The 12,719-nt window shown below is 38.3% G+C and overlaps 2 protein-coding genes across 2 annotated transcripts in view; both read left to right on the top strand.

The window, feature by feature from the left end:
• Positions 1 to 12,719, top strand: part of ADAMTS1 (ADAM metallopeptidase with thrombospondin type 1 motif 1) — a 412,180-nt gene that overhangs the window by 350,034 nt on the left and 49,427 nt on the right. The gene's annotated exons all lie outside the window — the stretch shown is intronic.
• Positions 1 to 12,719, top strand: part of ADAMTS5 (ADAM metallopeptidase with thrombospondin type 1 motif 5) — a 44,171-nt gene that overhangs the window by 21,308 nt on the left and 10,144 nt on the right. Inside the window, exons 3-5 of the mRNA XM_069870662.1 lie at positions 5,056 to 5,223; positions 10,702 to 10,985; positions 12,513 to 12,696. Coding sequence (XP_069726763.1) covers positions 5,056 to 5,223; positions 10,702 to 10,985; positions 12,513 to 12,696 — 636 coding nt within the window. The remainder of the gene's footprint in view (positions 1 to 5,055; positions 5,224 to 10,701; positions 10,986 to 12,512; positions 12,697 to 12,719) is intronic.

Raw genomic sequence — 12,719 nt, 5'->3', positions numbered from 1 at the left:
CATCATTTCACACAGCTGCCAGAAGCCTTTTTTTCTTTTTTCAATAGCCTGGATTGAAGTTCGTAGTAGTACAAAATGGTGTGGTGCTAAAATTGGCATTGTTTTTAAAAGCCTTCTTTATAAGATTTATATTCCTTAAGTCTTCACTTTTGCCCAAAGCTTTCTCTGGAATTCTGCTTACGTACAGGATTACTTGAAGGATCACCTGTAACTTTTTCACTTTGGTTCTTACGAAAGTAAGCACCTCACCAGTAAATGCCAGAAACCACCCTAATGTCCTGAGCCATATGTGATAATGCCAGCACATTCATGCATATGAGAGGAGATTCAAGTAGGAAGTGTCCTTTCTTTAATTCCTGATTGCAAAAGCATTAAGGGTGAAGTGTAGAAGTACTTTGTTGTTCTCACTTCTGTGCAGAAAAGAGCCTACCTTAGCTAGTCGCTATCTAGAGATTACAGACCACTGTGATATTTTGAATTTTGATTTTTTTTAAATAAAATGCAAAACCAGTTTTAGGAGTCATTGGAAGTTCATTCTTTGCTTTAATCAGTTTTAAGTCTGGTTAGGATGCCTAAAAGGCAGAGTTAGGACAGAAGGAGATTTAGGTTGTGATAAGAATTAGGAAATTTAGTTCCATAAAATTCTTCAAAAGTTGCATTTGCAGTGTTTGTAAGAGTGCATACAAAGTTAAATGGCAAATTGCTGTAACTAGGAAATTTGTGTGGAGAGCTAGAATCCATATATTCAATGCTATAAACAGCTATTATTCTCACTAATGTCATTGATGGCTAATTTAGAGGCTTAAATGCTAACAATGAGAATTATGTATTTTGGAAATTATTTGCTAATTACTGCTTCTTTTCTTATCCTGAAATTTTAAAATTATTTTTGAAAAAAATAAAAAAGAACAATAGACTCACAAATACTTTGTGAAACTTCTCAAAAAGCTGAAGTCTGCCAAGTGACTTAGTTCTTACCATGCATTGAAACAATGCCCTGATTTAACATGACAAAGTAGACACTGTTAATGAGATATGTCCTCAGTTGACTGTAAAGTGATACAGAAGTTATGCTGTGCTCTAATTAAAGGTGAAGCTAGTAGCTCAGCGCTTTCCAGAAGACAACCCTGTCTCAATTTTCTGTGCTTTTGCTTAAGTATTTGAGATTAAATGTCTTGAATAGCCATCTGAGAAACAATTCATTTTATTTATTTACTCTGAACTTCTCTACAGACATTGTCCAGCCATTTCTGAGAGGAAGACTAATTTGCAGTCATTTTATGGAAGAATGTTCAGTCACTCTGCTCAAAATGATGAGCTTAAAAATTGACTGCAAGGTTTTTCATATATGAAGGATAATATTTTTCTGTATATGAAGGAGGGAAAAGAAAGGAGAAGAACAACATCAGTCCACAATTCAGCAGTTATATTCTCTACAAAGGCAGCATCTCTCAGAGCAGAGAGAGAGGGAAACCACACCATCTTTTGGCAGCGAAGCCAGGAGCAAACAAAAGCACAATATACCCCCTGGTCTGCTCCAGGGGCATTCACATTACTTGCCTATAGGATTTCCATCATGTGATGTGGTGTGACTACATTGCTCTGACAGTAGGTAGTCTAAGCTGAGGTTGCTTACTAATTGCACTGCAGGAGGAGCCAGGGCTGGAAAATGCACAGAGGAAAGACAAAGAGAGCTTTCCAAAGCCAGGACTGATATAGTTGGTGCAAGGAGGTACTTAGACACACAAAAAGAAAGGGGTTCTATAGATAGCAAAGTTGTATCTGAAGTAGGTGGACTGTTACAGAGCAGTATCCGGGGGTATTAAACTTAAGAAACTTGAATTCTGGCCTACAAGACTGAATCCTTCATATCACAGAGTTTTGGTTAATTCTGAATGGTCCTATAAAAAAATAAGTTCTCAAATTACTGGTGTGCACCTAACTATTGTTCATAACCTACACTTAAAATTCATTGTGTGCCATGTGATGAACTTACTAGAACAGCTCTCCAGCTTTTGTTATTCACCCAAAGCTGTCTAGTACTAAGTCCAGTGACTTAGAAATTAAACTCCTTTTCCACTAACAGAACCTCATTACCTTATTACCTCATGCTGCACTGGCGTAATTTCTTGTGGTTTTACAACTATGAGTAGTCTTGAGACATTAAATACAAGAGCATTCTTCCTGCAACCTTTAAGCATACAGGTTGTCTCAGAGAAGATTGGTATAGTAAGATTTAGGTCTAACTAGCATGTTTGTTTTCTTGCTTGCTGGGCTAGTTTTTTTGCAAATATTTCTGTTTAATTGATTGGTAGTGTATGCATATGCAAGTACACAGACTCAAGTAAATTATAAGAAACTGTCTGAAACTTCTGAACAGCTCTGCAGAGCATAGTGTGTGCAGTCCCAATTTAAATGGAAGGCTGTGCAGCATATTGAGGGGTCTGTCAACAAAAGCTAGAGGATAGGACCAAAGCCCTCTCTAGTTAATGTTTGCTTAAGTTAGCAGAACACTGGTGAAACATACTACAAGGAGTTATTAATGTCAGCAGAAAATGTTTCTAGTTATATTGCTACTAGGCATGTGTTGAGGTTCATTAACCTGTCAGCTCTGCTTGTATTTCTCAGACATAAGATGTGTCTTCGTGCCATTCAGTGCATTAGCATGAATACAAGCTTAGCAATAACACTGTAGAGAATGGCAGCCAAAAATAACATCATCTTTGTGTTCCCTGAAGACACATGTTGTTGGTGTCTAGGACTTTGGCAAAGTCAGAGGTAGTCCTCATTGAATGCACAGTAGCTGCTAATTCATGGAATGCTTTGCCTGCCATAATTCTGCAGAGTTTGCTCTACAGATTGGAAGTGATGCACTGATTATTTAGTTAATTTGTCAGAGAAATGCTTCTGTTTGTAATAATAATTTTACTGATTAATTATTTTACTTAACACTAGCATTTGGCTTAAATAAAACAAAGTTGTCATCTCTTCAGAGCAAGTATTTATATAATGCTGTATCAGATTGTAACTTGACATGCTGACATTCATCCGTGTCTCAGTGCAGAATAAAAATAGCATAATCTGGCCATATATAATAAGTATTGTCAAAGGAAAGTGGTTTTACCTATCAGAAAAAAATAAACTTAAATCTTGCATATGAAACATGTGCCTCCAATATGAAAGTTTGATTCATTATGTTTTTGCAGCAATGTACTTGTGATATAGCTTCGCAATAGTTATTAGCTACAGTAGTAACAGGGAAAGGAGTATGAACTCTCATCAGTATTAACCCAGGTCCCTTGAATAACTTCTTACTAGCATTTGTAATACTACGGGGCCTTCTATTCAAACAGTAGCTGTGTTTTAATGATGTCGGTAAATGTGTGCGAATTCAGTAGCTGCAAAGATAGACTGACTGTTCTCAGTCATCGCTGGTAGAACTAGACATGATAGATCAAGGTCCTGTTGTTGCATTTCCGGTAGCTCTGTCCTTAGATCAGGAGTCCAGCATGTAAGTAAGTCTGCCAGGTGATACCTTGGCTTCTCTCACAGGACAGAACCCCTGATTTCTGATCTCCTGGAACCTTCACACAGAATTCTGGTCAGATAGCTGCTTTCCTAACTTCAGATACAGCTCAGCAGTCAGTACCGCCGTCACCTCTTCCCTCTTGACTTCTCCCCCAAAGCAGACAAAAACAACAAAACAGAAAGTTTATATAAGGCAAATGGGTAACATTTGCTAGTTTTTTCCTTTTCCAGCCTGTATCGTATTATCATTATATTTATTACTATCGTCATGCCTATTACTATGGATATCAGCATATGATATCCTGTCATCAGTGTCCTCACTTGTGTCACCTTGCACCTAGTATGGAGCAGTTATACAAAAAAATAAAGCCTATGTAGAAGGCTTTAGTTCTTGCAAAATAATACAATGTGTCTCTTCAGACACTGTTTGAGGGCATCAGTTTTACTTCTCTGCAGTAGTTTTGATGGATGGTCTTTGGCCTTACCATTAAAGCACTCTTGGTCTACCCCTCCTTGTCTGATTGATCACCTCCTGGCCTAGGTTGAAGACTGTGAGTGTAAATTCAGGCTTGAGCTCCATGCAGCTTTGGTTCGCATTCAGTCTTCTACCTCTTGGGTAGTAAGTTGGCTGTGAAATATCCAGTGTGGGCATGGAAATTAAACTCAGCGTTTATGGAGGGAACAAAGTGTGTTGCCTGCAATCTGTTATCACTGCCCAGAAACTATAGAAGATGAGAGTTGTTGATCTAATGATCTAATGATCTAATGAAAATCTTACTCTTATAAGAACTTACAATGCTCTTATAAGAACTCATCTAGCACTGAACTGTACTCCACTGGACACTGAGGATTTTTGCAGGCTCCATCATGTGCTGCTTTGTGTGCACATTATTTTGTGTTCTGGTGTATATATATCCAATACTATATATCTATTTAAAAATAAAACGCAACAAAACTAAAGCCCTAACCATATAATACTAAAAAAACTTCCCTCTCACAATACAAGACTGTCTACACGGAAGAAACTATTTGAAGACATTATTCAGATTGTTTGATGTATTGTAGAGGGTACTTGCACTTCAGCGAGGACTGCACTTCAAGAATTTACATACATTTTGTTTGGATTGTGACACCTTCTAGATAGTTGCAGAACATCTTTAAAAAGCGAAATATTAGTCTTTCTTGCTGAAGGTGATTTGGGAAAAAAAAAGAAGAAGTAAACTGTAAACTAAAATGAGTACAGCTCACTTTAGTCTTCATCAGGTTTCAGTTAGCTCAGTTCTATGATATATCAGCTGATGGCCTTACTTCCTCGATATATATATATATAAAAAATGGTGTAAACTGTCACTTTTTTTTCTTTTTGTCTTGAAGCAGAAACACCATATTTCAAGTGGTCTGCTTTGGGCTACTGTTCAAAATTTGAATATGAATTACACAATTTATTTTACCTTGACTCTGAGCTCCATCTGATAAACTCTGTTATGGATAGTAATATAATTTTAATTATTTGTTTCATTTATATAGGGCACTTGCTTGGGCTTTCCCATGATGACTCCAAATTTTGTGAGGAGAACTTTGGCTCAATGGAAGATAAACGGTTGATGTCCTCCATTCTGACTAGCATTGATGCTTCAAAACCCTGGTCCAAATGCACTTCAGCAACTATAACAGAATTTTTCGATGATGGTCATGGTATGTATTATTGCATCTTGTGTCAGTTACGTGTTAGTTTTTACTGTGATCTCTTTTTTTCCAATAAGAACACTTTATACCAGCTTGTTCATTCCTTGTTCATCTTCAGGACTATCTTGGAAGTACTTGCAAAACAAGGCAAAGGTCTAAAAGACTCCCTTTGCAGGCTTCAAATGCAAGAGAAAAGAAAGAATGGTTGGAGTGTATGTTGGCAATGATTTGGTTTGCAACATGGAAAGGTGTTTTTTAAAAGCATGAAATCAGTCTTGTCTTCCCAAATGCCACAGATATGAGCTCAGAGAGAACTTTAAACAGAGGACACAAGGAAATGGCTTTTTCCTCATAGAAACTACAGTGAGCGATATGGTCTATTTAGTTTTAGAATACAGAGCAGAATGTATGTGTTCTTCTAACCATCAATGACACTTATGTTTACAATGCCATTACATTTATTAAGTTTATAGTGTCATTGTATTTATTACGTTTATGTAGAGGGGCTGTAAGAAGAATTAAGACACCTCTGTGCTGTACGTTGTAAAAGATTACTTCTGCCCCAGGAGCTTACCTTCCAAGTCACGTAACTAATATTTGTTAAATATGTCATTTAACCTTTGGAGAATAATTGCAAAACTTTCATTTTCCAAAAGTAGTAATAAAAAGCATAGTCTTCACTCTTTAATGAATTTTAAAGTCTTCTTGTGCTCCCAAAGCAACTGCAGTTCTTAAACAAACCATTCAGATTCCAAAATGCTGAGATAAAAATGACATAATTGAGTGAATGGGTCAAGTTGTTATGGTAACCAAAATGCTTATGGATAAAAAGTATGGTGTGTCTGCTGAATGTAAAGAGTTTTTTTGCTTTTAAATATCTTGTTGGCTAATTTCAGTGCTCTCTGAAATATTTTATCCTGTTTTCCTCTATTGGACTATGACTTCATAGTTTCTCTTAATTTTATTAGGTCCATTAATCTGCACTGTCCTGTTTCAAGGTCCATACTGCCCTGACATTGACTTAATATTACCAAATTAGTTTCCATATATGAAGAGAAGTTTCCTTTTTGAGTTTAGTTACTGAGGTACAGTAGGCACAGTATAGTTCACTGGGGTAAAAAAAAGGGAGGCCCCTCACCATCCATGAATGACATCTTCAAGAGCACAAGGAACTCTGAACTACATTGCCTCTTCTGTTCCTCTCCTGCTGCAGGCTAGTAGAAAGGTTGTTCTCATTTTTTTTTGCCTTTTTTTGTGACCTGACTTCTTCTCTTTAGTATGCATACAGCTAGCTACTTTTTCCAAAAATAAAGAAAACAGAGAGAGCGTTTCTTCCACCCACCTCACCTTTGTATATGGGGGGATGCTTGACATTTGGACCCTTGCCTGTGAGCTGGACTCAGTCTCAATGCAGAAGTAAGAAGGGCCTATACCAATCAGTTCTACAGGTCTAAGAATGTAACTGCTAGGTTTTTTCAGTAAAGGTAGGTAGGCTTCACAGCCTTCAGAGCTGCAATATGGTCTCCTTGTTCAGCCTACGTGCTGTTTTCCTGTACACAATGTTTAGTAGTCCTACCCTGCTGACACTCTTCACAAAGTCATGTATTCTTTCTTGCATGTAAAGGCCTTATGATCTTTCAGTCTGTTAACATTTGGATTAGAGTACATTGCGCTTTCTAATACTCAGGAGAAGTTATCACTTGGGCACGTAGTCTCAAAGAGTTAACAATGGGAATTGATAGGAATGGTTGACTCAATGATCCTGGAGGTCTTTTCCAACCTCGTGATTCTGTGATTTAATATGATGAAATAATTCATAGAAAATTTTAATTTCTTGTCATAGAGGTCCATAGTCCTCTGGGAGTTAACTTTCTTAATGATCTTATTGGTATGATTTCAAATATACAGTGTTTCGGGAATCTCTTTTCCTTGATAGATCAGGCCTCCAGAGACTTTTTCTAAGTCATTTTCTTTTGAAGTTTATAATTTTTCAGTTATATTTTAAAGCAAAAATTTGTCAGAACATAAACACTATCTTTGAAGTAAAAATGGAAGTCAATGATTTAAATTGCAGTTTGTTCAAATTATTCTGCCGAAAGGAAATGCATTATTTTAGGAAGGGAACTTCTGGTTTTATTTTCGTCTTCCAGGCAGTCAGTGTATTGATAGCTCCATAACAGGGCATAGCTGTGTATAAATAAATAAAGTGCTTCATCTGATGCTCCTTATGGCTAAGCATAATGAAACATGAATGAAGTCCAGAAGGTTGGATCTGTGAACAGTATTCTACTACAAAAGAACAGTCGACATCTTATTAAAGCTTTAAGTAGTTTTCCCGTGTGCATTTAGATGTTCAACCCATACTGCTGTAACAGCAAACATCCCAATCTTGATTCTCTTAATTCCTTACCATCACTTTATCAAGTACTGATGCTCCTGTTTTCTAAATTTGGAAAGCAATGTTGGGGAACAGATTCATCTTATAAAATGTGGTTATTTACTATGTAGGTAGCTCTTCCTAAACTGAGTATTTAAGTTCCCATTGTAATGCAGAGGGGTCTAATCAATGGCATCAATTGTTTGACTGGTCTCATGAGTTGCATTAGTGGTGCTGAATTACACCATAATCTCATTTGCCTGTGAAATATCTGACAGATGACTGAATTGCAGACATTAGCATTACATACAGTTACAAACAGCTACATAAATACCAATATAGATGTCTTGTCGAAGGTCAGACAGGAAGTCTGGAGAGGATCAAGGTGCTGATTCCCTGTCTCCTGAGGCATCTGAGGTCTATAAACATCATCATCATGATGTCACCATTTGTTTTACATTCAAAAGATGACCTCAGACAGCAGTATGACATTTAGGAAGAAAAGGCTGAGTTAGTGTCTAGAAGACAGTGACATTTAGTTCTATCTGTTGTTAGCAATCCCTCTGCTATGCCAACGACTAGGTTGTGGTATGGTTGCTTGCAATGTATTGTATTTAGTCAGAGTGCCTGGAGGTCTTGCAACCTGAAACAAGGACTATTTCTATTTTAATTAATTTATATCCTGGTTATCTGCTTCCTGCACAGACCTTTTTCTGCCTTTTTTTTTCCAAGATATATTGCACATCACATTAGGGAGAGATAATGGTTTAACACTGTCAGCAGACAGCAACGTCTGTCTGCTCTATTCCAGGACACACAGATGTTTTTTGGTACTCAGTACAAAAACTGGGAACAGCAGTGTTCACATGCTCTGTATGTTGCAATGTAATGTAGTGAATTGAAATCCTCTGCCCTCTCAACCAGGGGGCCCAGGGCAAACCATTCTCCAGCTTCTTAACTGCATCTTTTCTGTCCATTACAAGTAGATCAGACCAGCTGGTGGTGAAAACACCTGTACTTCTTTGCAACTTACCTAAATATACAGTACCACTGCTACTATCTATAAATATAAAGTTTAGGGTTTTTTCCCTGTGGGGGAGCTATAGGGGTCTTTCCTATGTTCAGTTTTGAATTTGTCGTCTGAGATGGTGTTATAGATACTATACTTGTTTCCGTGGAGCAGTATCAGCTAATTTTAGAGAATTTCGGATCTGATTCCTCTGTATTCTGAAGGGGGAAAAAAATGTTGTATTTGCTATAAGAGCTTGTGAAAAGTGTTCGTTATTCACGTGTGAAAGATATTCAAACAGTTGTTAACTAAAATGATTGACAAATCAAGTATATGCAAGGATGTATTTTTTTTTCCTTTTTTTCTCTGAATTTATATTTCTACCCATGTGAGTCATGGTAGATCTCAGTGATGGGCAACAGTGTTTGTCATGGCAAAATTCTGTCTTATTACAGTGTTTTAAAATAGTGAACAATGGTGGCACTTGGGACTCTGATAAACCCTGCAGTATATACATAATAGTAGTGTATACTACTAAATGCTGACACGCTAGTTCCTTCCTATCACAGCCCTAACACTGTACTAGCTTGCTCCCTTATCATAAGGTACATGAAGTAGGACTTCCATGGCTCTTAACTTTTACAGGGTGTATTTTTGACAGCAACTTTTGCCAATTATGCCCTTTTCAGAAACCCCAGGAAAAAAAAAAGCTATACTTCCTTACTCTTCAAAATGACTCTAATATTTTACTCTACAACAGGCTTTGAATGCTAGGGTACTTTCAGTTATCTTTATCTCATGGCACTCAGCTCATCAGTTAGCATTGGCACACCTTGTCTTCATTAAAAAAGTCGGCATAATCCAGATTAAAGATAAGGCTAGGGTAAAACAGGGTGAGCAAAGCATAAATGGAACAAGTTTAACAAGGCAGAGTGGGTTTTGGTAGCAAGTGATGGTGCAGGAAGAATACTTGACTGATTTCTCTAATTGGCCTTAGTCTTTCAAGGCAGAAAAGAACAGTTGCCATGTGTTTTCAAGAGGGAAAACACGAGCCACTGAGAGATGAGGTATTTGGTTTGTTTAAATTCATTGCCATCGCTTGAAATTGTCCTATTTTTGTGTTAGAAGTGAGAATTTTATAGGTAGTGTTTTTTCACCCATGATCCGACTGAAGAACACTGGTGTAGGTTCCAAAAATGAAGTAAATTATGGTAAGTTATTTTGGCCAAGGATAAGTGAAGCTTTCCCAGACCACATATCCCTTTCATGAAGTGTAAAAAAGGTTACACTGAATAAATAGTTCTGCATGTCAACAAGTAAGTTTTTCAATAATAAAAAAAAAAATCTATCAGTAGATCTTCTAGAATTCTTATTTTTAGTGTGCCAGGGAAATCTTGATCTTTGCAATATATCTTAAAACATGTATTCAATTCTCTATGTTTATGTTATTTTTTTTCCCTCTTATTTATGTATTTTTGTGTGAATTTGATGTCCCTCTTCAAAATAATTCCAGAAGCACCGAAGTATCATTCCTTGCAAGGAAAGCCCAGCCCAGATTTACTGCCAACATTAGTTTTGATCTGCAGCTTAGATTTTTCCTTTGATCTGTTGGGGTTTTCTTCTTTTTTTTAGCTACCTCCTTGGCTGCATGTCTGTGTTTTCTGATTATCTGGCATCCCTTTAGAAACCATACCATTTCTGACATTCTGTCTCAACATCGAAATGACAACTTTGCATAGTTTGCCAGGAGTCTTGATTATTCCTTAGATCACAAGTTGATAACTAGAGTGGAGTATGTTGAGAGTCAATTCAAATAAAGGAAACCAGGATGAAAGTCCAGCGGTACCTGAGTAAAATTCATTGACACCCTTGATTTGGAAACAGACAACTTGACACCTGGAGTGCTATTTGGTGGGAGTGCATTTGCAATAGTATGACCTTGTCCAAAACCTGATGACACCTCAGAGAGCCCCTCCGGTCATGTCAGCATCCTTTGAAGAAGGTTCACTGTCATTATCGGTCTGTCTAACTTAAATGCCAGATTTGTGGCACTGCAAGAATACTAGGAAATGAGTAATAATAGTTTGGTTTGCTTTTTTAGGCAACTGTTTGCTGGATCAACCAAGAAAGCAGATCATGGGCCCCGAGGAGCTTCCGGGACAAACTTACGATGCCATTCGTCAATGCAAACTGGCGTTTGGACCTGAATACACAGTGTGTCCGGGTATGGATGTGTGCTCTCGCCTCTGGTGTGCAGTTGTTCGCCAAGGTCAGATGGTATGTCTGACTAAGAAGCTGCCTGCTGTGGAGGGAACACCATGTGGAAAAGGGAGGATCTGCCTCCTGGGAAAATGTGTTGACAAAACCAAGAAGAAATACTACTCAGTAAGTTACCAGCTGTGACCCTAGGGAATTCTAGATGGCGTGATCCTCAAATGCGCTGATTTTTGTGGGAGTGAAAGGGACTTTATGGAAGTCAGATTGAAAGCGGCCTTATTTTTTAGTATGTAATTGGAATGTTACTGTTGAGGGATACAGGCAAAACACTGCTGACTTTCAGGAAGCATGTTTTCTTCCTGAAGCTTGAAAACTTAATTCCTGGAAAACTACGAGCATCCCTTCAGAGTGGAGGAGTTGTCCATTCAGTAAGTCAGATCTCAGGACATACACAAAGATTGTCAAGGATCTATTCATAACTTCCTGACTTCTTGGGAATGATCTGCAAAACAAACTAAATCTGTAAATTTAATTTGCAGCCCTTGTCCAAAAGGTTCCAGGATCTTAACTTTGATAAACAGAAAGATGAATTAAGTTCACCCAGAATATAATTTCTGGAGATGAAAAGTTTGTACCTCCAGTGACAGTGTCTCACTGTCACCTTCATACATCTGAGGAGTCCTCAAGCCCTTGAGAACTGTCAGCTGCACAGTTCAGATACATCTAAATTTACTGTGTAGACAGTAGCACTGCAACTTCTGTTATACCCACAGAAGAGGTGTGGACTTGCAGAGCTTTGTGAAGATATTTTCAAACTATAAGAGTTACTGAAATCAAACTACAGCCCTTATAACACCAGTTTTTGTGCTCTTCTTAGGTAGCCAATTTAGTTGCAAACTACATCTGACAACTCTGTCTCTTGCCAGTAACTCAAAGCACAATAATGGCCTTTAATTAATTATAGATTAGGCTTATGAACATATTCTGTGAACTGAATCCCCTGGATCTATTTTAAGGGGCCCTATTGGCAGGAGTAACAAAAAAATGAGAGAAGCACATGAGACTTATGTGTCGCAGTCAGGGCAATCCACAACACATAGAAGTTGTGGGCCAAAAGACCGCCTTTATTGATTTTGCAAGACTTTTTATACCCCTTCCCAAGCTGCGTGTCCATGCACGATTGGTTTAGCTAAAGACCGACAATTCATAATTGGATGACTCCTTCTCAGTTGTAACTTCATAATTGGGTGATTCCACCTGCAGCCTGGCAGCTTCCTAATCTTGTTTACTCAGCTGTTCTTGGCACCTTCCAGCTTCTCCAAGGATACACGTGTATCTATTCAAGGCCAATGTTTAAGTTCACACACTCTTAACTCCTCGGACCAGCCGAGGTTTCCCACAACTATGGGTGCTGTTTCTGGTGCATGGTTGTCTTCCACGAAACAGGCTGAAGGTGGCTGTGCAGAGCAAGGTCTTGTATTGCCTTTGTATGCACAATGCAAAATGAGTTGTCACCAAAGTGCAGATAAATTAACTCTGCTGGAAGAAAGAAAGTTCCTAAGACCTGCTGTTCCTGATGAAAGTGACCAAGGAATCACCTTCAATTGAAGAAAACGTTAGCAGTGTATTTGAAATGTAGCACTTTCATTCACACTTGGATGATGGCCTTACCTCCCACTGTTCCATATATTTCAGGCTTCAAGCCATGGTAACTGGGGGTCCTGGGGACCTTGGGGACAGTGCTCACGTACCTGTGGCGGAGGAGTTCAGTTTGCTTATCGTCACTGCAATAACCCAGCTCCTAGAAATAACGGCCGGTACTGCACTGGCAAGAGGGCCATCTATCGCTCCTGCAACATCACACCCTGCCCAGCGAATGGTAAGTGCCTTTGTGCTCCAGCC

Source organism: Phaenicophaeus curvirostris, chromosome 1, assembly GCF_032191515.1.
Source record: "Phaenicophaeus curvirostris isolate KB17595 chromosome 1, BPBGC_Pcur_1.0, whole genome shotgun sequence".
Taxonomy (NCBI): Eukaryota; Metazoa; Chordata; class Aves; order Cuculiformes; family Cuculidae; genus Phaenicophaeus; species Phaenicophaeus curvirostris.
This window is presented reverse-complemented; position numbering and strand designations above follow the sequence as displayed.